Source organism: Lissotriton vulgaris, chromosome 6 (assembly GCF_964263255.1).
Source record: "Lissotriton vulgaris chromosome 6, aLisVul1.2, whole genome shotgun sequence".
Lineage (NCBI taxonomy): Eukaryota > Metazoa > Chordata > Amphibia > Caudata > Salamandridae > Lissotriton > Lissotriton vulgaris.
Genome location: NC_141694.1, coordinates 771,068,904 through 771,090,270, shown reverse-complemented (window position 1 = coordinate 771,090,270; position 21,367 = coordinate 771,068,904). Strand labels below are relative to the sequence as shown.

Sequence of the window (21,367 nt, the reverse complement as noted above, 5' to 3'; positions counted from 1 at the left end):
AAGAACCGGTAAAAAAAAACGAGTGGCCAGATTGCATTTAAGGGTTACATAGCAACAGGGTAACACAATTACAAGTAGGATGTGTATGGAATGGATATACGTGATGAACATGTAATGGATCATCGTAATAAAAGAAAAAGAAAAAGACAGAGCCGAGCAGAGGGTACTTGCCCTGCCTAGAGCAGGCACATTTACCAACAAGAACTCACAAGGGGCGGGGAAACACCACTGCAGCAAGCACCACAGTAACAAGATAGCCTTCTTCCCTAACTACACGGCACATAGCAATCGGATCTTCAAGGCATTCAGAAAACATTGCCACCTACTGGTTGAAATTCCCACAAACTACGTCCCCTCATCAATGACTACCCTTCATTGATTTTAGAAGAGGGCGCACCCTGAGAAGCTCCCTATGCCCCAGCTACGTCACTACCAGCAAAGCAACCACCAACACATGGTTGCCTCGCCCACCTGAAGGTTTCTTTACCTGAACCAATTGTAATGTCTGCAATCTGGGACTGAACAAGCGCATGGAACTGAGTTATAACTCAAACCATACGAATAAAATCAAACATCACATAACCTGCAACACACAGTTTGTTATTTACAAACTGGAATGCCCGTGCGGCATCATCTATGTGGGCAGCACAGTCCGCAACCTTAAGACCAGAATCCAAGAACACCGTAGGGCACTAATCAACGGCGATGACAGGTACCCTATGACAGAACACTACCGCATAACACACAGAGGGCCCATCAAATTCCGTTTCTTTGGCATCAATCATATTCCACCTAGAAACCGGGGTGGAAATAGGGAACTGACACTCAGGAGGGCAGAGGCTAAGTGGATTTGCAGACTTGATGCGGCCAAGAGGGCACACAACTCTGACCATGAGTTTCACTACTTCCTGAGATACATCTCTTTACAACTACCCCAGCATTAGGAGCCTTGCCTCCTCGTGTGGTATTAAACTTGGACAGATGCCATGTGGTTCCTTTCTAATTTTCTATGGTGGTAATCTTGCTTTTCTTTCCGTCTTTACCTCTTTCCATGGGCTTTCCCCATGCTTGGGACAGCTCCAGGCCTGCCTTTTATTCTGGTCTCATGCCTGACACCCTCAGTGCAGTACCATAGATCTGGCCTGGATACCTCATGACCGATCCGTCAGGAACTGTTCATTTCCACCCGAACACACACTGTCTGATCCCCAGCACTGTTCTTACAATCCTCATGACTTACTCGCACTTCGCTCGCCTGGACCCTACTGCCCATGCGGAGACTGTGCTGACGCTGCCTCATCAAGAATCATGTAATATTGATACGGATCTTGCGCTCTTTCCTTCGCCACCAGAGGCCCCTTTTCCCAGTGCCACTTGCCCTGTTTTTCATTTCGGGCATGCTACCTACTAACCATGTGGGGCCTTCTCCAATGCTGCCCATATTCCAGCTGGTTTTAAGGGATACTGAGACTTCGCACATTCCTTTAGCCACTAGAGGCCGTTTTTAGGTCGAGGACCTAAAGGCTGCGCTTGCGCAGTCCGGGGTCGGAGATTTAATGTCCCTTAGTAGCACTTTGGAACCCGCCTCCCTGCCCTGTCTCTCCTCCATTGGCTGGCTTCCTAAACGGAGGCCAGCCATTGGAGGAGAGATGCGTCACTCCGATTTAGCCCCGTCTTTTTCGGATTTGGGGGCGTAAGTTTTGCTGTTCTTTAGACAGTGACGTTGTCTGTCACTCAAAACAGCAAAACCACGCCCCCGAATCCGAAAAATTCGGAAGCTGGCGGGCGCCATTTTTTCTCGTCTGAGGTGAGGTGAGGATCGATTGTCTTATGCCGCAGGACTCTGCCGCCGCCTCTTCTACCCAGTCCCCCACCCTCCTGTCCCCTGGGCGCCCGGAGATCACTGCCGCCACCGGCTCTGTTTGAAGGTAAAGCACATGATTTTTGATCTCACGGGTCTGTCTCTTATTTTCTGCCCCGGTCTGTTACTACACTGCATGTCTCGTGCACCTCTCAGCCCTGTGTGCTTCGTCGAAAACCATGAACCATTTCTTTCCTGGAGTAATTCATCAGTGGGCGTATTACCACCAGAACAAACTACTGCTTTGGATGCACTCTTAACTGCTATTTGGTTGGCCGTTACAGCAAAATTCCTTAGCTCTTCTTTTGTAGACTCTCTTCCTAGACGACTGCATGGAGTGAGCCTATTTTTGTCTCCCGTAAATAAGGTTTCCAATATCAGCAGAGCGTGCTTCAGATTGTCGCTCGTGCACTACACTATTTGTCGGTGTGTTTTCATGATTTGGTTTCGGTAACTTTTGTTGACTGTAACCAAGGGGATCTTCCTTGGTCTGGAAAAGCAAGTCACAAATGTTTAGCGGGGGCAAAGGAGTGGCTGTTTGCCATGTACATGGTGTGTTAGAGCACACATTTCTATTTCTTCCATGATTACGCAAGAAAGGCAGTCGGTCTGCTCAAAGGGATGTGACATTTTTTTATGCCTGCTTTTACTTATGCACTTTGATACGATAGCCTGAATGAGATGGTCGATTTTACATTTACTTTACCCCTAATTTATTTTTAATTATCACAATTTTACTACATGATTGAGTTAAATCAAATTCTAATTCAAGCAGCTTCCATTAAAGCCAGGTGTTAGAGAAAAGACCATAAAATGGTGGTTCAAGCAACAAGCTTCAAAGGTAATCATTGCGTCAGTGTACCCGACCTACTATCTTTTCCTACCAGGTGAAAAACGTCTACTCTTTCTTTACGTGTCTTAATACCAACAAGTAAAAGAAGAGTAAGATGTAGAGAAAATGTAGAGAAAATGGTACACACAAGTCAGTTGTGCATTGACCAGGAATTGTTGGGTCATGGTTGTTATGTTATAATTTTTAAGATAAGTGTTGCACATGCCCATAATGACCACTTTGAAGTCCCATCAACCATGCTGTCAAATGAAGGAGGTGAAACAAAGGTGTACAGGGAAGCAGAAAGCTGAACTGTACATTTCTCTCACCAGTCAGTTTTACTCGCTGGTACTTTCCTCTCACCATTGCTGTTCTTCCCTTCCCTCATTCATTCCATTGCCCTCCCGATGTTGCCATCTCACTTTGCCCCTTTCTCCCTCTCACTGTTTTGCCCTATTCTCTTTTCTGTGCCTCGCCCTCGTTTCTCTGCTCCCCGTCTTCCTGCCTTCCACCCTCTGTAACGTGCCTCTCCCTCCTCATGCCTCACTCTTACCCTCTTCACTGCCCTCTCCCCTCTACTCTCTGTGCCCCCCCCCCCCGCAGGCGCCCCTCGTTTCCTCTCTCACTGCCTGTTTACTGCCTCTTGCTTTCTCGGCCTCCACCTGCCCTGCTCTCTGCCTCTCCCTGACTCTTTTCTCTGCCTCTCCAAAACTGTCCCCTGTGCACCCTCTGCCTCTTTCTCTCTTTCCACTCCACCTTACGTCCCTCTCTTTCTTTAAATCCAGTGTTGTCTGAGTTTCCTCCAGTCTCCGCTTTTAATTTATTGACCCATAAATGCCTACTTTCTCTGCCTTTCCCGTTCTCTCCACTCCTCGCTGTCCTTTCTTCCTCTGTCCCCTCGTCTGTTTCTTCCTCCCCGGCCCTCTTCACTGTTTCTCTCTCTCTCCGTGCGTCTCTGTGCCGCTCCCTCTCCGAGGCAGCTCCGCCCGAGACACAGAGATCATACCGGCAAGCAGTCACACCGAGGAGAATAACCCGGAGGAGTGTGCAGGTACGGGCATGAGTGCAGCAGCGTGTGACGGTTGGACGAAGTCATCCGAGCAGAGAAATAATCTCCCTAACATCACTCCATCTATTTTGATATCACTCTCACTACCTAACTATAACACAACTCCCTCCCTCAAAAGATCACTACATCACTCTCTCGCTAACTCACTCTCTATCTCACTACCTCTCAACTTCACTCTCTCTCTCCAACTCACTACATCAGTCTCTATCTCACTAACTCACTCTCTCTCTTTCTATCTCACTAAGTCACTTTCACTCTCTCTTTCACTACCTCAATCTTTCTCTATCTCACTACGTCACAACATCACTCACTGTTTCTATCTCACTACTTCACAAAATCCCTCTCCCTCACTAACTCACTCTTTCACTACCTCACTCTCTCTGTCTCTCACTACCTCACTCTATATCTACCTCACTCTATCTCACTACATAACTCTCTATACATCACTACTCCCCTCTATCTATATCACTACCTCACTATCTCACAACTTCTCTCTCTAAAAACATCACTACCTCACTCTCTCACTACCTCACTCTCAATCTCACAACATCACAACTTCACTCTCTCTCTCTCTAACTCACTACATCACCCACTCTCTATCTCTCTACCTCACTCCTTCTATCTCACTAACTCACTTTCACTGTCTCTTTCACTACCTCTCTATATCTCACTACATCACAACATCACTCTCTGCTTACATCTGACTACCTCACAACATCCCTCTCCCTTACTACATCACTGTTTCAATACCTCACTCTCTCTATCTCACTACCTCACTCTCTCTCACTACCTCACTCTCTCTCACTACCTCACTCTCTCTATATATCTCACTACCTCACTCTCTCTCTGCTAATGCAATAGGTATCACATATACAAAATATTACGCTAATGCCAACAGAAATGACAATGCCATTTATTTAAGGATAAAAAAAATATACATCAATAGCTCTACCTATAATATTGCCGAGACCATTGCATTGTAAATGCTTGTTTCCCAGTGCCACCTGCCCTGGGATGCTCCTGTGCTGATGCTGCCCCCATACTGAATGTATAACCCGAGACATGGATCCATCCGTTTCTCTCATAGCCACTAAGGGACCTTTCCCTCCTTCTTTCTGGTTTTCCTACGTGCACACACGTTCGCATTCAGATTTCCCTGCGTTTTCTCAGTATATATCTGGCTTTTCCTTAAACCCGGCACGTCATACTACCAAACGGAGCTGACGGATGTTGCCAGTTTGATTTCAGCTACGTCTCCTTTCGGCCGAGTGTCCTGCACTGAGCCTCAGCTCAGCTTTTCCAGGGTCTGCTTTACTTCTAGACCCAAACCCTCACCCCGCACAGTGCACAGTCATTTGTATTCATATTCCTCCATTAATTTGGTGTTTTCATAGTTTCTTTAGTGTGTGCGCCGGATTTCCTGGTATCGGCACTTGCCCCTAGACCCTGACCCTCACGTCGCCCAGCACACAGGCAACTTTCTGATAGTATTTCCTGATAGTTCTTTATTTAGCATATTTTGTTTCGCATTTCACTTGCTGAGTTAATAGGTAAACTCCAATGCTGACTCCTTGCCTTTCACCCCCACTTTGACCACGCTCAGCGCATAACCCCAATTCACATCATCCGTGTATTGTCTCTTATCACACCAGTGTGTGAGCGTTAATACTAATCCACTCACACCGACAGCATTCATGGGAGTTCCTCCCTCGCCCAGCGCACAGGCTATTACTTGATTTTATTTTCTGATAGAATTTCATTTAGCAAATGCAGGTTATGCATTTCACTTTATGAGTGAACAGGCTTTCTGGGCTGAAGCCTACACTGTGTACACTGTAGCGCTCTAGTGTTTCACGGGTCTCGGCCGAGACCCGGAAACACCTACACACAATGTAGCACCTTCTGGCCAGGCGTGGCCAGAAGGATATAAATAAACGACCGGAGGTCGCTCGTGGCTTCCGGTCCCAGAGACTACCTGGAAGTGTGGTGTCATCATTTATGTGCTCTGCGTAGGCCCTCACTGTGAGTTATCATCCTCCCTTACACTGGCGACGAGGTAGGTATATTATTTCCCCTCGGAAGCAACCCAAGAAGAATCGGAGAGGTGAGGAGGCATTATCGGCGCCGCTATACTGCGTGGCCTCCGACAAAGGTGAAGCTGAATGAAGACAGTGTTACCTGCTCTGGAAGTGGATGCGGTAACTGCAAGTGCCGGTAAGCAGCGTGCGGTGAGCTGCGTGAGGGACCGGCAGGCAAGAGGCCCCTGGAGAGTGGGAGACAAGGTGTTTGACGAGCCGAGTAAGATACAGGCCCGAGTGAACGGCATCGCGTGCGCATGCGCAGTGCATGCGCGCTGGCCCAGACTGTGGAGACGAGTGTGAAGGTCTTCATCGCGGCGCAGAGGCAGCGGCTCCGATGACTGGAGCGAAGGCACGCTAAGCGTTCAGGGATTGGCGCGTGAAGGCAGTGAACAGCGGAGCAATATTTAAAGGGGTCAAGCGGCCGTAGGGGCCGAGATACAAGAGTGAGGTCGCACAGAAGAAAAAAAACATTGGTAAAGGCAAATGTGAAATTGCCCATATGAAGAAAAACAAGCATTGGCAAATGGAAGCGTGAGACATGGATGTTGCACCACAGTGTGAATAACAGTGACTGGCAGTAAAGCCAAAAGGGAAATAAGCATTGGCACATGAGACACAGCTACAGTGTGAAAGCAGCAAGAAAGCGAGTGGACAACTGCATGTAGGGGTGGAAAGAAAAGTGTGGAAGAAAACCCCAACTAGTTCTTGTCACGATGTCTGTTGTCCAGGACAACGCAGTGCAAGGGGGAGCACCGCAGGTAGCAGCCCCAGCACAGGTGGCAGGGCCGGCAGGACAGCAGGCAGCGGGACCAATGATCCAACAGTCACCACACTCACAGATCAACCCCATACCGCCGTTCAGCGCACTAATTGATCCAGGGACGGCAGCACCAAGGTGGACGGTGTGGCTAAGCCGACTGAACAATTACTTCACTGCCACTAGGGAAAAAGACAACAAAGTGAAGAGATCTTTGCTCCTGCATTTTGGTGGGGATGAGCTCTACAAATTGTTCACGCACTTGCCGAATACTGGGCTAGCAATGGACTATGATGCGGCTGTACAAGCGTTGAATGCAAACTTTGACCCTCAATTGAATCCTCAATATGAACGTTTCAAGTTCAGGCAGTCCAGGCAGCGGGAAGGAGAAACGATGGACGCTTTCCATGCGAGGTTGAGAGAGCTCATAAGTACATGCCCTGATGATGATCAAACAAAAGAGGTAACAGCTCATTTGATTCAAGGGTGCAAGAACAAACACCTTAGGACACTAATACTGAGACAACCCCGAATAACACTGGATGAAATATTAATGCTAGCCAGGTCACACGAGCTATCTGATGCGCGAGCCACAGCAATTGAGGCGGCCATAAACCCGACAGTGAACGCAGAAGTCACAGTAAAGACAGAAAGGGTGGATGCAGTGCGGAGCAGTGGCCGAGGAGGACGAGGATGATGGCCGACCAGAACGCCGTGCCGCGCGCCTTGCGGATCCTGTGGGTATGAAGAGCACAACCACGATGGCTGCCCAGCACGTGGCAAGGCATGTGCCAAATGCGGAGGACTGAACCACTTTGCCAGTGTCTGCAGGAGTAGTGTGAGAGGAAACTTTCGAGGATCTGGAACAGCAGGCAGGAAACCACCGACAAAAGCGGTGAGACAACTAGCCCTAGAAGAGACTCACCACTCGAAAGGTGCGAGAACACAGGCCCGCTACCCACAGCGGTTGGATGATTCGTCGACCGAGGATGAAGAAGAGTGCTACTACATCTCGTTCGTGAGCAAACTCAAGAGACGACGGAGACCACAACCAAAGTGTCAGATTCAAATTGACAGCTCGACAGTCACTGGAGTCATAGACACAGGAGCCACAATCAACGTAATGGGCATTCAGCACTACAAGGCGCTACAACCCAGGCCACAATTGGTGCCATCGAAAGCTCGAATCTTGACGTATGGTAGCAAGACGCCACCACCATTACGAGGAAAAATGACTGTACAAGTCAGAGCAGAGGATCAGGAGCTGACGACCACGTTCCATGTCATCGACAGGGAAGCAAGCTAATCGCTTTTGCCAATGCAGTGAAGGCACTGCATACGGAGGAAATCCTACAGTTGTTTCCATCGTTGTTTCGAGGGCTGGGAACAATCAAAAGACCGCCAGTCAAACTACACATTGACAAGGCCATCCAGCCCATAGCATTGAGGCATCGGAGAATCCCGTTTCATCTTCGATCAGCAGTGGAGCAAGAACTGAGAAAATTGGAGGACCAAGGTGTCATAGAGAAGGTAACGGGACCTACGCCATGGGTTTCGCCGATGGTGATTACTGAGAAACCCAGACAACCAGGCCAAATACGGATATGCATCGACATGTGGATGCCCAATAAGGCGATCAAAAGGGAGAGGCATCTCACACCCACGATAGATGACATATTGACAGACCTGAATGGAGCCCAGTGGTTCTCCAAACTAGATTTAAATGCAGGCTACCATCAGCTAAAGTTGGCCGAAGAAAGTCGCTATATCACAACATTTTCTACACACTTAGGTCTTAGAAGATATAAGAGACTGAACTTTGGATCATCTCGGCTGCGGAAATTTTTCAGAACGCAATCAAGGAGATCTTGTCAGGACTTCCAGGAGTGCTAAATGTCAGTGATGACATACTGATACATGCCAAAACAAGTGAGGAGCACCATCGAAGAATGAGAGCCACACTTAGGAGATTGTCAGACTTTGGAGTCACACTCCACAAAGAGAAATGCCAGTTCTTCAAGCAGTCCATAGAGTTTTTCGGATACGTCTTTGACTCGGAAGGTGTTAAGGTGGACCCCCGAAAGTCGTCGGCCAAAAAGTGTGCTCCAGCTCCGACTTCAGCATCGGAAGTGCGAAGCTTCATGGGCATGGCGTTCAACAAGGTGAAGGCAGCGCTACTGGACAGTACAACAATGGCGTATTTTGACACAGCGAGGCAGACAGAAATACTAGTGGACGCCAGCCCAGTAGGTCTGGGGGCACTTCTAGCGCAGGAGGCAGAACCGGGAGTGTGGGTTCCCTTAGCGTTCGCCAGTAAGGCCCTTACAGCTACGGAGGCCAGATACTCACAAATCGAGAGGGAGGCGTTGGCAGTGAAATCACTTCCACCTGTAAATAACGGGTCATCCGTTCCGGATGGTCACAGATCATCAGCCACTAATACCGTTGTTTAAAGGGACGGCTCCACATCCCCCGCCTCGGATTGAGAGATGGGCCATTCAGGTCCAACACTATCAAATGGACCTCGTCTATAGGCCCGGGGCGAAAAACCCGGCGGATTTCCTGTCAAGACATCCCCCGGGTGATACCGGTGTAATGATGGATCAGGAAGCATTGACAGAAGAATTCGTGGACATGGTTTCTCAACTGTCGTGCCCTCAAGCGCTAGCAGCAGATGTCATTGTAGCCCAATATGACAATGATGCCGTATTAACGAGAGTAAAGGAAGCAGTAGAAACTGGATCATGGGAGAACTTCTTGCGCAACGTCAGTGGCTGGAATGAAGCAGACCGTGCCCGCCTGTCGCAATTTTGGAAGATACATAACGAGCTCAGCAGAGCTGGTAATGGATTAATTCTTCGAGGGTCAAGAGTAGTTATCCCTATCATCTTACAGGATCAGGCGACCGTGCTAGCCCATGAGGGTCATCAAGGAACGAGAAGAATGAAAGCACGGATGCGGGAGAAAGTGTGGTTTCCCAACATGGATGAGAAAGTTGACAGTGTGGTACGGAACTGCCGAGCGTGTCAGCTCACTAGTCTACCGGAGACACCAGCACCGATTATCACGGAAGACCCGCCTCCGTCACCCTGGACATGGCTCAGCCTGGGCTTTGGCAGCTTCCCGGATGGGAGAGTGACAGTAGTCCTAATAGACAGCTTTACGAAATACCCGGTGGTGGAAGTAGCACAGTCCACCAGTTTTGTGAATGTACAACCAATACTTAGCAAAGTATTCGCAATGTTCGGAATTCCCCAGTTGATCAAAACGGACAATGGGCCGCCGTTCCAAGGTAGTGACTTCAGGGAATTCCTACACAGCCTGGGAGTAAAACACCACCAGGTCACGCCTCAATGGCCTCAAGCTAACGGTGAGGCAGAAAGGTTCATGAGGACTGGCAGCAAAACCCTAAGAATAGCCATGGCTGAGGGGGCAGACCCGGAAAAGGCACTGCAGCATTTCCTGAGGGAGTATCGAACTACTCCGCACAGTACCACACAAAGATCCCCCTGGTCTTTAATGTTTGCAGGACCCAGACGAGATCTGCTGCCAATGGCGGATAGTTGGACGCCTGAACCATATGTGCCCGAGGCCACCCAGGAAAGGAGAAAAAAGACCAACGAACGAGCGAGCCGGCGGCGGCGAGCAAAGGAAAGGAAACTGGGCCCTGGAGATGCTGTATTGATACGAACACGGAGGCCAGGAGGGAAATTCCGGACCCCGTATGAACCCGAACCCTGGACCATCAAAACAACCAAAGGCACAGCGGTGACCGCACAGAGAAATGGAGAAGAGGTGACCAGGAACGTGTCTTGGTTCAAACGCATCCCTCCTGAGACAGATTCCATGGGAGTTAACGCCAGGTCAACTATTGAAGTCGCAAGCCAGCCTGAAGACACAGGTGACCCCACCACTGATGGTGAACCTGAGATCACCCCACCGTCTCCAGCCAGAGAAGAACCGGACCCCTGGAGGGTTCGGGGTCGGGGTTGCCACAACCTAAGGCCGAACCCAAGGCCAAGTCAGAGACTGGCTGTTTTTGCATGTTGACTGTGTAAAAGCCCCCAAACATTTACCAACTTGGAAAGGGATGTAGTGCTCTAGTGTTTCACGGGTCTCGGCCGAGACCCGGAAACACTTACACACAATGTAGCACCTTCTGGCCAGGTGTGGCCGGAAGGATATAAATAAGCGACCGGAGGTCGCTCGTAGCTTCCGGTCCCAGAGACTATCCGAGAGTGTGGTGTCATCATTTATGTGCTCGGAGTAGGCCATCACTGTGATTTACCCTCCTCCCTTTCATACAAGCTATAAACTCGTGCATCCGATGCATCTGGCACAATAACTGCCAGGGGGTCCAGACTCTCTCACTCACATTGTCCTCATTGCCCCCTTTCTCATTCTGCCACATGGCCATCACACACTTATCTCCCTCAGCACACCCCCATCTCGCGCCAAAATGTTCTCTACGTCTTATGTTTTGTTAGACTTGTGATCACACGTTCTCTTTCCCATCAGATTCATCGCATGCTGGCCCTTATCAAGGAGGCCCACACAGCATTACTGTACATGTCTAATTTCTCTCCCAGGACCGTACACCACTCTATGGTATGTACATGCCCTTGTCAGAGGCGCAACTAGAGCTGAATTTCGGGGGGGGGGGGTAATAAAAATTTTGGGGGGGCTGAACCTTTCATCAGTAGGCAGAGTGGAGCTGCAGGGGCTCTTAGAAGGAGGTGAAACAACTGCCAGGTCTAATTAACATTCAAATGGTCTTCTGTGTGTGCCCGGGATCTGTCTCATCCCGGGCTGCCACACACAACGGCGGGGGCTGAAGCCCGGTGAGTCCAATGGGTGTTGCGCGCCTGGCCCCTGTTATGTGTTGCTCTTTGTGCTTGCTTTGTTTTTTTGTGTATTTCAGAACCGCCCGCTCTCCACTGCGGCTTCAGGCCAAATGGCTGAGGGCACCTTCTGCTCATCTGTGCCCTCACTGAATATAGTATTTAGAAAATGGAGAGGTAGTGGTTTATGCGCTATACACCTTACGCCACACACACACCATGGCATGATTCTCACTAGGTTTACGCATTAGAACTCTCTGACTTCTTATACTGACCATTAGTATGGTCTCTGTCTTTGGTATATATTTTACTGTGTCTCATATGTCAAACCATAGCTGGGGTTGTACACATTCTGAACTCACCAGTGAACAGGCAGATCTTCTTTTTCTTTTATTACAACTATCCATTACATGTTCATCACTTATATGCATTCCATACACACCCTACTTGCAATCGTGTCACCCTGTTGCTCTGTAACCCTTATATGCATTCTTGTCACCCATGTTTTTTTAGATGTTTAATTTGATGCTCCCAATGTTCTGATATTGTAATGATGATTCTTATCCTACCGGTTCTTGTTTGAACTTATCACACATACTTCTTTTCTACCCCCCTCTCCCCTGCTTCCTTGCGTTCCCTCTTTTCATCACTACTCACATTTCCACCTCCACATCACTGTTCCTTTCCTTGCCCAACACTTTGTCACCGAAGTCTTGTGTCATGTATTTATGAATGTGTGTCTGTGTCCATATATTTATTTGTTTTATATTGCATTTTACAGCCCTAAAGAAGTTCATTGTCTATGAACGAAACACTTTGGCTGGAAATTTTTGTATGAAAATAAAGGAATCACTAAGATTTTAACAAGACTATATGACTTATTGACAAACTACCTTCACTATGGAGTGGTGCACCACTCCAAATTTTGGGTTAATTTTAAAGTGGTGTGTGAATTATAAATTGAGGTTCTAATTCTTACTTAACAATTTATAATGTCTGTGTATTTTAAGTTGGGTTTTTATACAAAGAATGCATAAGGTATTTGGAAGTAAACATTATCCTTATCTTTTGTGTTTTTCATTTTATGCTAATGGTTTATACTTTTTAATAAAAATGTGCTTCAAATCACAGTATGGAGTGTCATTGATGAGAGGGTCGTAAAGTGGAGTTTAGTACAGTCAAATGAAGGAGACTGAGGAAGATTCTATTGTGGTGGAATGGCATATTGTGAGTGGAACAGAGTGAAGTTGAGTGGAGTGACGTAGCATACAGTGGACTGAAGTATTATACAGTGGAGTGGCATGGTGTGTCGTATAGTGGAGTATCGAAGAGTGGAGCAGTGTGTTATACAGTGTAGTGATGAGTAGTACTGAAGAGCTGAGTGTTGAACAGTGAGTGCCATCGTCGAGTATCTTACAGTGTAGTACAGTGGCGTAGAGTTGATGGGCATAGAGTGAAGTAGAATGGAATAGAGTGTAGTGCAGTGTTGCAAAGTGGAGTTGCATATAGTGGAGTAGAGTGTCGGATAGTGGAGCAGCATACAGCAGACTGGAGTACAGTGGAGTGTAGTACACTGGAGTGGGAAGGTGCAGAGTGGAGTGAAATAGTTTCATAGAGTGGAGTGGGGTGTCGTAGACTATAATGGTGTGGAGTGCAGCAGATTGGAGTGGCATAGCATAGCGTTGAGTGCAGTGCCCTAAATTGGAGTACCGTGTTGTACAGTAGAGTGTAGTGGGGTACCATACAGTATTGGAAAGTGATGTAGACTACAGTAGAGCAGAGTAGAATACAGTCTAGTTGATTTTTGTAGAGTGGTGTGCAGTACAGTACCGGATTGTAGAGTCTGGTACAGTGAAATGGCATACAGTGTTACAGAATATAATGGCATTGAGTAGCATAGAGTGGAGTGGCATACAGTAGAGTAGAGTACTGTGTCAGAGTAGAGTGGAGTAATGTGGAGTGCAGTGCCATACAAAGAGTTGCGTACAGAGTTGTATAGTGGACTAGATTATCACAGATCAGAGTGAAGCATAGTGTTGTACAGTGTCATACAGTATAGTACAGTGTTGTACAGTGGAGTGAAAGGGTATAGACAGGAGTAAAGTGTCACAGAGTGGCATACAGTGTTGGAGAGTGTTGTAGAGTGGAGTTGCATAGTGTACAGTAGTCTGTGAAACAGTAGAGCTGCATAGAGTGGATTGTTGAATAGTAGCGCAGTGTTAGGTAAGGGGCTTACATCATGTCAACTGCATTTCTGTACACCTGGGATGGAGAGTCTAACACAGCTACGACAAAGAGTTAATTGAGTGAAGAATGTTAAACAGTTTCAGGAAAAGCACATAAAACTTACCAGACTTTGGATATGCAACTTGGAATATATCGCTGTCTCTTACTTCAAACTTTTCCAACAAATCTACATCTTCTGAATTAAACACCTCCTTTACAAAAGTGAATCCTTTATATTGGCAGAGGTAAGGGTCATCTGCCACAGGTAAAATCTCAGCCATAATCAGGGTGCCTGAAACTGGAAACATATGACAAACTGAAATACTATAGAGATATTATGTGGTACATTTTAAAGATTGCTAAATCAAGTCTTTTTGAGACATCAAATAGAGAGTCTTCTCCTATGATGAGAGTGGGAGAGCGAGAGTATCATCTCATCAAAGGATTCCATCCTCAGTTTTACTAGACATCTGATATCCACCCCAGTTACACACGTATTGCGACTTTTTAAGAGGCTTACTGATAAGTGTAATTGAGGAAAAGAAGTTATGTGAATATAAAATTACCACCCTGGCCCTCATGTAAGAACCCTTGTGATGGCTTCGTAATTCCGTCCCCTGGAGATGCTCTAGATTGGACAGGTATTTCCAGAGGTCGCAAACCCAAACAAATTATGAGATGGACCCTGCAGTTCAACTAAGGAATGGGGAATAACCAGGGAAAAGGAGATACCACATTTAATTCCCTGGTTTTCCTCTTTCCTGGTCATATTTCAACTGGAGACTTTGACTGCTTCGCACCATGGATGCCTCGGGGGAAACTGTGGAGGCCCGCCGGCCAAAGATTTGTTGTTTAATACACTTGTTGTTAAGGATTCGTTGTTCAGGCTGTTTCCCCTAGATACCTAGTCAGTTCCATCTGCAACTATGTGGCTAGTGCAAGAGGGGAGAGTGGACTGAGGATGTGGGATGGCCAGAGGAGGGAGATCAGGGCTGAGGCTTTGGGGAATGGAGCAGGATTGAGCATCGGTCCGAGGCTGAGGAGATGAGCTGGGAATGAGTGGTTATCTGGTACAGGAGGAGCAAGCAGGCAAAGGCTGCAGAAAGGGTGAACAGATGCAAGTTAAGGAACAAGCAATACAACGAAAGCTGTGGGTTGGTGAGGGAATAAAGTGAGGACTTCAGGCTAAATGTGAATTGTGTGTGGGAGAAGTAGCACTGGCTCCTGAGGTACTTTTTAATCCTTCACCTGAGCCACCTTGACCTACATAGGGGCCTGGTGTTTTCGTTGCTGCTGAAGCCATGATATAACTCAGCTTTTAGGCCCCATTAACCTGCATGGTGACAGTGCTCTGTGGAGGCAGTAACCTCAGTGGAGATCTGTGTGAGGCTATGGTCATGGATGCCAGATTCTGTAGGACACTGGGGCACAAGCCCCAACAATATTTCAGCTGAGAGGCTGTGGCTTATAAAAGTACACCAAAGACTGGGCTCTGTATAGGAGCCAACATGGAGATTTTCTGTTCAAATTCTTAATTCAGATATGTTCAGTTACAGCTGCTACACAGTGTGGCCAAAGGAGAGGTCGAGGTTGCAGGTGATTTTAGAATATTTTTAGAATATTGGCCCTGGATCCCCTCAGGCTTTCATTGTGGTTAGCTGTCACGTTTTTTGCAAGCTTCAACTCTTTGGAGGAGTTTGAATGTTTGACAGTTATCAATTGAATACTAACATCTGGACATGAAATGCAATCTTTGCCATTTCACATCTTTGCTGAGTACTCTTTGATTGTATCCAAAAATATAGACTGAAAAAAGTCACAACCTCAAACTTTTTACTTAATTGCCCATTGTATTAATGGACACCTTTAGCCATTCCTGGCTTTCCATTCACCACAATGCTTCACTCTGGGAGGTGTAGTTTTTTATGCAGGGTAGGTTGGGTGTGAAAATCCCAATATGCAAAGTATTACTGGATAAAAAAAACATGTTTGCCAAGGAGTCAAGCTGATCTTTTGAATGCTGTAATATTGAGTGGATTACTTAGTTTCCTATAATGTTGCTGCTTGATTAATATTTTAAACCAAATAAAAACCCCATACAGCTATTTTAAGGAAGTGCACTTTTTCATTCATATACTTGTAACAAGCATTGACAAGGCCATATGTTATGATTTTTTAATAGTGAGCAGAGCGTTCATGATCCCAAAGACGGGCAAATTAATTTCCGTAGCTCTATTTGAGGGAGGCCTGCCCTATTGAACAGCCGAACTAAATCAGATAAACCCTCTAAATCTACCTTTCGAGTTGGTGGTAGGCAAAGCATCTTTGATTGTATGGCAATAAATATTGAAGCATTGCATCTTATTACCGATATGGGCGTAATCAACAGGACTGGGAGGTTATCATGATCCACTGCTTCTGGTTTTGGAGCATCCAAATGTGGGCTTTTGGATGCCAACTCCTAGCCGAAATGCAAGTGGCCTTAAAATTGCCTTAAAGCCAAATAGAAAGAACATTGACAATATAACTGTGACTCAAATATCTATACTATCAGAAACAAATGGTCAATATTACATACCACAATCTTAACCTTACCTGTAAATGATGTGGTGCAATAGCTGCAGAAGTTGCAAAAGTTTGAGGAGCTGCTGTCACATACAAGTGTGTAAAGAAAAAAGAGAACTAATACTGTCCCTGAACATTCTTTCCCCAGGGGCCAGGATTGGTTTGATGAGAAGTGTGCAAAACTAAAAAAAGATTTGTCACTAGCTCTAAAGAACCGACATTTGTTCAAACGAAAGAACAGCTATACTTTGATTGAAAAAAGCTGTATAAAATATAAAAAGAAGCACCACTCGCATAAGCTATGGCAGGGTCTGCTGGATGTAATATCCTCACGAAACCCAAGAAAATTCTGAGAGATCCTCAGATGGGGCTGTGAACTCCTCCAAAGAATTTAGAGGTGAACATCAGCCCGCAACTCTGTATAGATCTAACAAACTGCTAGCACAACATCAGGTGATGACTGTGGGTAACATCAACTCCAATGAGACACCCCAATTTGAAGATCATAGCGGGAACTTTGACCCAAAGTCAACAACTAATAAGCATAAAGGCCTAAAACAGTGCACCTCAGACCTTGGACTTTCTAACTTTCTACAATAGTTTTTACAAACCCTGGCAATCCATTGACTCCATAGCAACTGTATGAATTCAGTGAAAAGGAAGTTTTACAAGCGATCATGGCTCAAAAACCCCATAAGGCAGCTAGTCTAGACAAAATTCTTACGGATGTCTACCGAAATCAGCTAATACTATTGTCCTCTTTTGTAACCGGACAGCTGCTCACGGTTTGCTCCGCTGTGTGCTTGTGCTGGGCGGCATCATCGTTGTGGAGAGAGGAGGGGCGGGCTTTGCTCCGCCGTTGGCCTGGCCGGGCTTGGCTCCGCCGGGCCACGAAGAAACCACAACTCCCAGCAGCCCCTTGCGGCAAGGACGCCGCCGCCGCCCTCGAAAGCAGGAAGTGCCTGGGGGCTTAAAGGAGCACCTGCGAGAGAGTGCTGCGGGACGCGCGCGGGCGCGCCTGGGAGAAGCCCGGGACAAGGGCGGGGCCATCTGCGGCCGTCAGAGGCCGGAGGAGGCTGGGCTGGGCCACGGACTTTGGCTCCCTGTTTTTGGACTATGGACTTAGAGTAAGCCCTACTTTTTAATTATTGTTTTATGTTTGATACAAATAACTTGGTCTTATTGTCCTGAAAAGTTCTTTTTATCACAATCGGGCTTGAGTCTTGCTACCTTACATACCCTACAATCTGTATCTGTAGGGCCTCATTATGTCTAAGCTCAAGTCGGCTAAACCAGCGGCAGTAAATGAGGTCAGGACAATGGATAATTATCTTGTTAAGGTTGTAAGCAAAATTAACAAAGATAGAAGACTATCACTAGGTAGGGGTAGTCCAGATAGTTCACCTACAAAGCTGACTACACCTTCCACGCTGCTGCCTCATATAGACAGTGGTTTGCCCGCTCCAAAAAATGATGACTCAATTAATGATGCCTCCATTTTAATAACAACAGAGGAACGGGAAATTGTAACTGAAGCTACCCCTATTCAGAGATCATCACCTTCCCCAAGGCCCTCACCACCTCAAACACCTGCACGGAGGATAGTGCGTGCCTGTAGGAAGGCACCTGTTAAAAGGGTGGTGGGAAGGAAGACTAAAAAGACGGGCCCAATAACATACAATAGGGAAGATAGTCCTGAGCCTGCAAATACAGTGGGTGGGAGCACTATACATCCAGCCCACATTGATCTCTTGGCAACCATCATGGAGACAAAACTAAAGGCATTGATTAGGCCTTTGGAGGAAAAATTAGATCTAGTTGCAAATGAGGTCTCTAGACTTGGTAGTCTTTTAGATTCCCATATGACCCAGCTTTCTACTCAGATGAGTCCTCAAATTGGCCCACAAGGCCATCTGGGTAACACTACAGAGGGACCATCAGTATCAGCTAGCTCTAGGGATAATGGCCCAGGGGTTACGGTTCAGGCGCCCCCAGTTGTACATGCATCGAACATCCCAACTGTCAACCCACTAATACCGGCAACACCTATAGTACAAACACCAACACAACCCCAAGCAGCATTAAATGGTACCCAAAACAACTTAGCAGGGGGAGACACTGCCGGGCGAAGTAGGATTAGGAGAAAGAACTCTGTCAACCTCCCACCGGAGTGTGTTCCATACACGGTGGTTCTAACAAATGTGCCTGAGGTGGACTCCTGCCTAACAGACCCCAGGCTAGAAACACATGTAGCCTTAAAAAATAAAACCCTTGCTTGGTTGAATAGGAACTGTGGCTTTCCGTATGCCTTTTCTAACGATATAATATCCACACGTAGAGTGAGTTGGATTGGTAATGGTAGGAAAAATACAAGTGGGGATTGTATTATTGTAAATTTCAAACATCCGCAACACGTTGCAACAGTCCTCCTTAGAGCTGCCTTCTTACCAAACCTTGATAACTCAGTATGTGCTAGACCTCTTGGCTTCTTTTATAATCATCTGGACAGCTCCCAACATCGAGTGCCTTATAACCAAAGGTATCCTGCACATGGGCATGGGAGGGGAATGACTGGTTGTGGGTTGAATGTTCCTATAAATGTACCACTGCAACACAATAGAGCGGACTCTTACTGTTATCAGGTGGCAAACAGGCAGTTTGATCACAGTTTACCTCTCTATAATCGTTTTTCTGCCTTGTCATCATTAGAAGAAAACGATTGACTGCCTGTTGTTCCGGAGAATTCTAGCCAAATATCAATTCCGCCTTTTAAAAAATAGCTACATGGAACATTGATGGCTTGAAAAACAAAATTGGGAATGTTGATTGGCTACAGACATTAAAATCCTACGATATCATTGCCCTACAAGAGACTTGGGATGAAACAAATAGTTTTTCTTTGGATGGATTTTGCCATTTTTTCAACCCAGCCAGTAGTAGCGTGGCAGGAAGATCTAAGGGGGGCTTGTTAACCCTTTTCAAATTGGACATAAAAGGAACATTAACTCAATGCTCCTCGGGCTCGGAAAACTGTCTGATTGTTGAACTATCGATTCAGGATAAAACCAAGATTATGTTTGTTAATTTTTATAATTCACATGCAAATGAGCATACCAGTTAAAACTTGGAATTATTGGATACATTTTTGTCAATGTATAGCACTAATGTAGATACCTTTGAATTGATATTACTAGGGAACTTTAACATTCACCCATGTATATTACCTTGTATTATTCATGATGCAGATGGTCCCCCTTTCTCCACACCTGTCCATCTGGAACATACTAGGCGAGGAGAGCTCCTTGAAACATTTCTTGCAAGATGAAACTTACATGAATCAGGATGTGGGGATGGAAAAGATAGGTCCCCTACCTTCAAGGGTAAAGACGTGGGCACTATTATAGATTATATTTTTGTGTCTTCTTATCTGTTAAATAATGTGATTAAATAATATACAGAGGTGTCAGTTTTTATCGATCATAACCCTGTTTTAATTGAAATGAAGCATACGGATTTAATTTCCTTAAAATCAGTCAAAGTTAGAGGAGGACAAAATGTTATGGTGAAAGATCAAAACCGTAGGCTGAAATGGACAAAAATAGTCCCTGAAACTTTTCTTCAAGAGGTTCTGTCCAAAGTGGAGGATGAAGTTGCAATATGCTTAGCAAATAGAATAGAATGTAAGGATGTTATAGCAGCATTTGATGATATCTGTATTGAAATCAATCAAAGCCTGCAGAAAAAAATCGAGGCAGCCCCCGCCACAGGGAAAAAGATGGTTCGATAGGAAATGCTCAAAAGCGCATGGGGTGCTATTAAAAACTTTGAAAGCCATCCCTAAGAACCGCGCAGATATCGCTAATGCTAGGATTTGTGGAAATTGGCAATGTTAAAGTACATAAGCGGCGTTCATTTGCCTTCTCCCATCCCCCTCAATGTAGGCACTACGAATACCGTGAAACGTTGACCGCACCATCCCCGCTAGTAAAAGCCCGCGCCCATATATACATGACAGCCATTTTAGGCACCATGGCCTTTTTGCCCGCTCATTGGAATCCCCGGCTTCCCTCCTGCGCGTATTTGAACACCCCCCCCCCCCGCTCTCACATGCACAGACCATAAAACCCTCTGCGCGACCCTGCTCTGAAAAGTAACCCTCCTGCTTGACCCACGCACCCCCCCCCATTTTCCTCTTGAAGAAGCATCCTTCGCCTCAGCTGACATAACCCCCCCCTAGCTGTACCTGACTGCCCCCGCTCTCTCATATACGGGTCATAAGATCTCTCTCTCTGTGGCCCCCCTCCCTCACATGGGCAAGTCATAAACCTTCTTCTTCTGCAAGACTCTGTCCTTGGGAGTCACGCTCGCGCCTGACCAAACACCTCCTTTCCTTTCATGAATACCCCTCTGTTGGTAAACTCTCCCTCTGCGCCTGATTGTCCACGCGGCATGAATACCTCTCCTTTGATGACCCCTTCCACCGAGTCCGATTGTCCACACTGGTCCGAGGCCATCGCCTAAGCCGGGAGATACAGTTTACTGCCCCTTATTGTATGGAGTCACTCCTCTTCAAAGGACCCACTATTGATCCTGGCCTCCCCACCCCCTGGGGTACGATCAGGCGCACACATCCTAAGAATCGGCGGAACACCCAGCTGCGTGATTGCCCCCTCCTCTTATCGGCAGGTTAAGGGCCTCTATTGTGGATATATGTGGGGTGGGATTGACACGAGGATTACGGGGATGTCTTTTCCTTGTTTCACAATGTCGTTATTGTAATTGTAATAAGGAATGGACAATGAGATGATATTATTGAAAGCTTGAATTCTTGACACGCATTATACTCGCCCCGTAAGAAAGTTCGATACGATTTTATTGCACTGCTGCACTTTATGAAATGAATGGCCACCGACTTCGTTCCTCTTATGCACAGTTCCAGTCTGCTCCGTAGCCGGCCCACTGGGTTGTAGGCCCGTATTTGTGCGCCAACATTTTTAATTAAAGGTATTTTGAAAAAGAAAGGATAATTGTAGCGGTTGCATTAATGAGTTTCGAATGTGTTACTACTGTCTCCAATATAAGCGAAAAATAAGCAGCTTTATTAAGGTTGAAGGGTAAAAAGGCCCAATACTTAA

General features: G+C 46.5%; 1 protein-coding gene across 2 annotated transcripts in view; it reads right to left on the bottom strand.

The window, feature by feature from the left end:
• Positions 1-21,367, bottom strand: part of LOC147707959 (amine sulfotransferase-like) — a 323,007-nt gene that overhangs the window by 264,438 nt on the left and 37,202 nt on the right. For both annotated transcript variants that reach the window (XM_086926762.1, XM_086926763.1), the window contains exon 2: positions 13,792-13,965. In XM_086926762.1, the coding sequence (XP_086782888.1) occupies positions 13,792-13,948 (157 nt within the window). In that variant the 5' untranslated portion in view covers positions 13,949-13,965. The remainder of the gene's footprint in view (positions 1-13,791; positions 13,966-21,367) is intronic.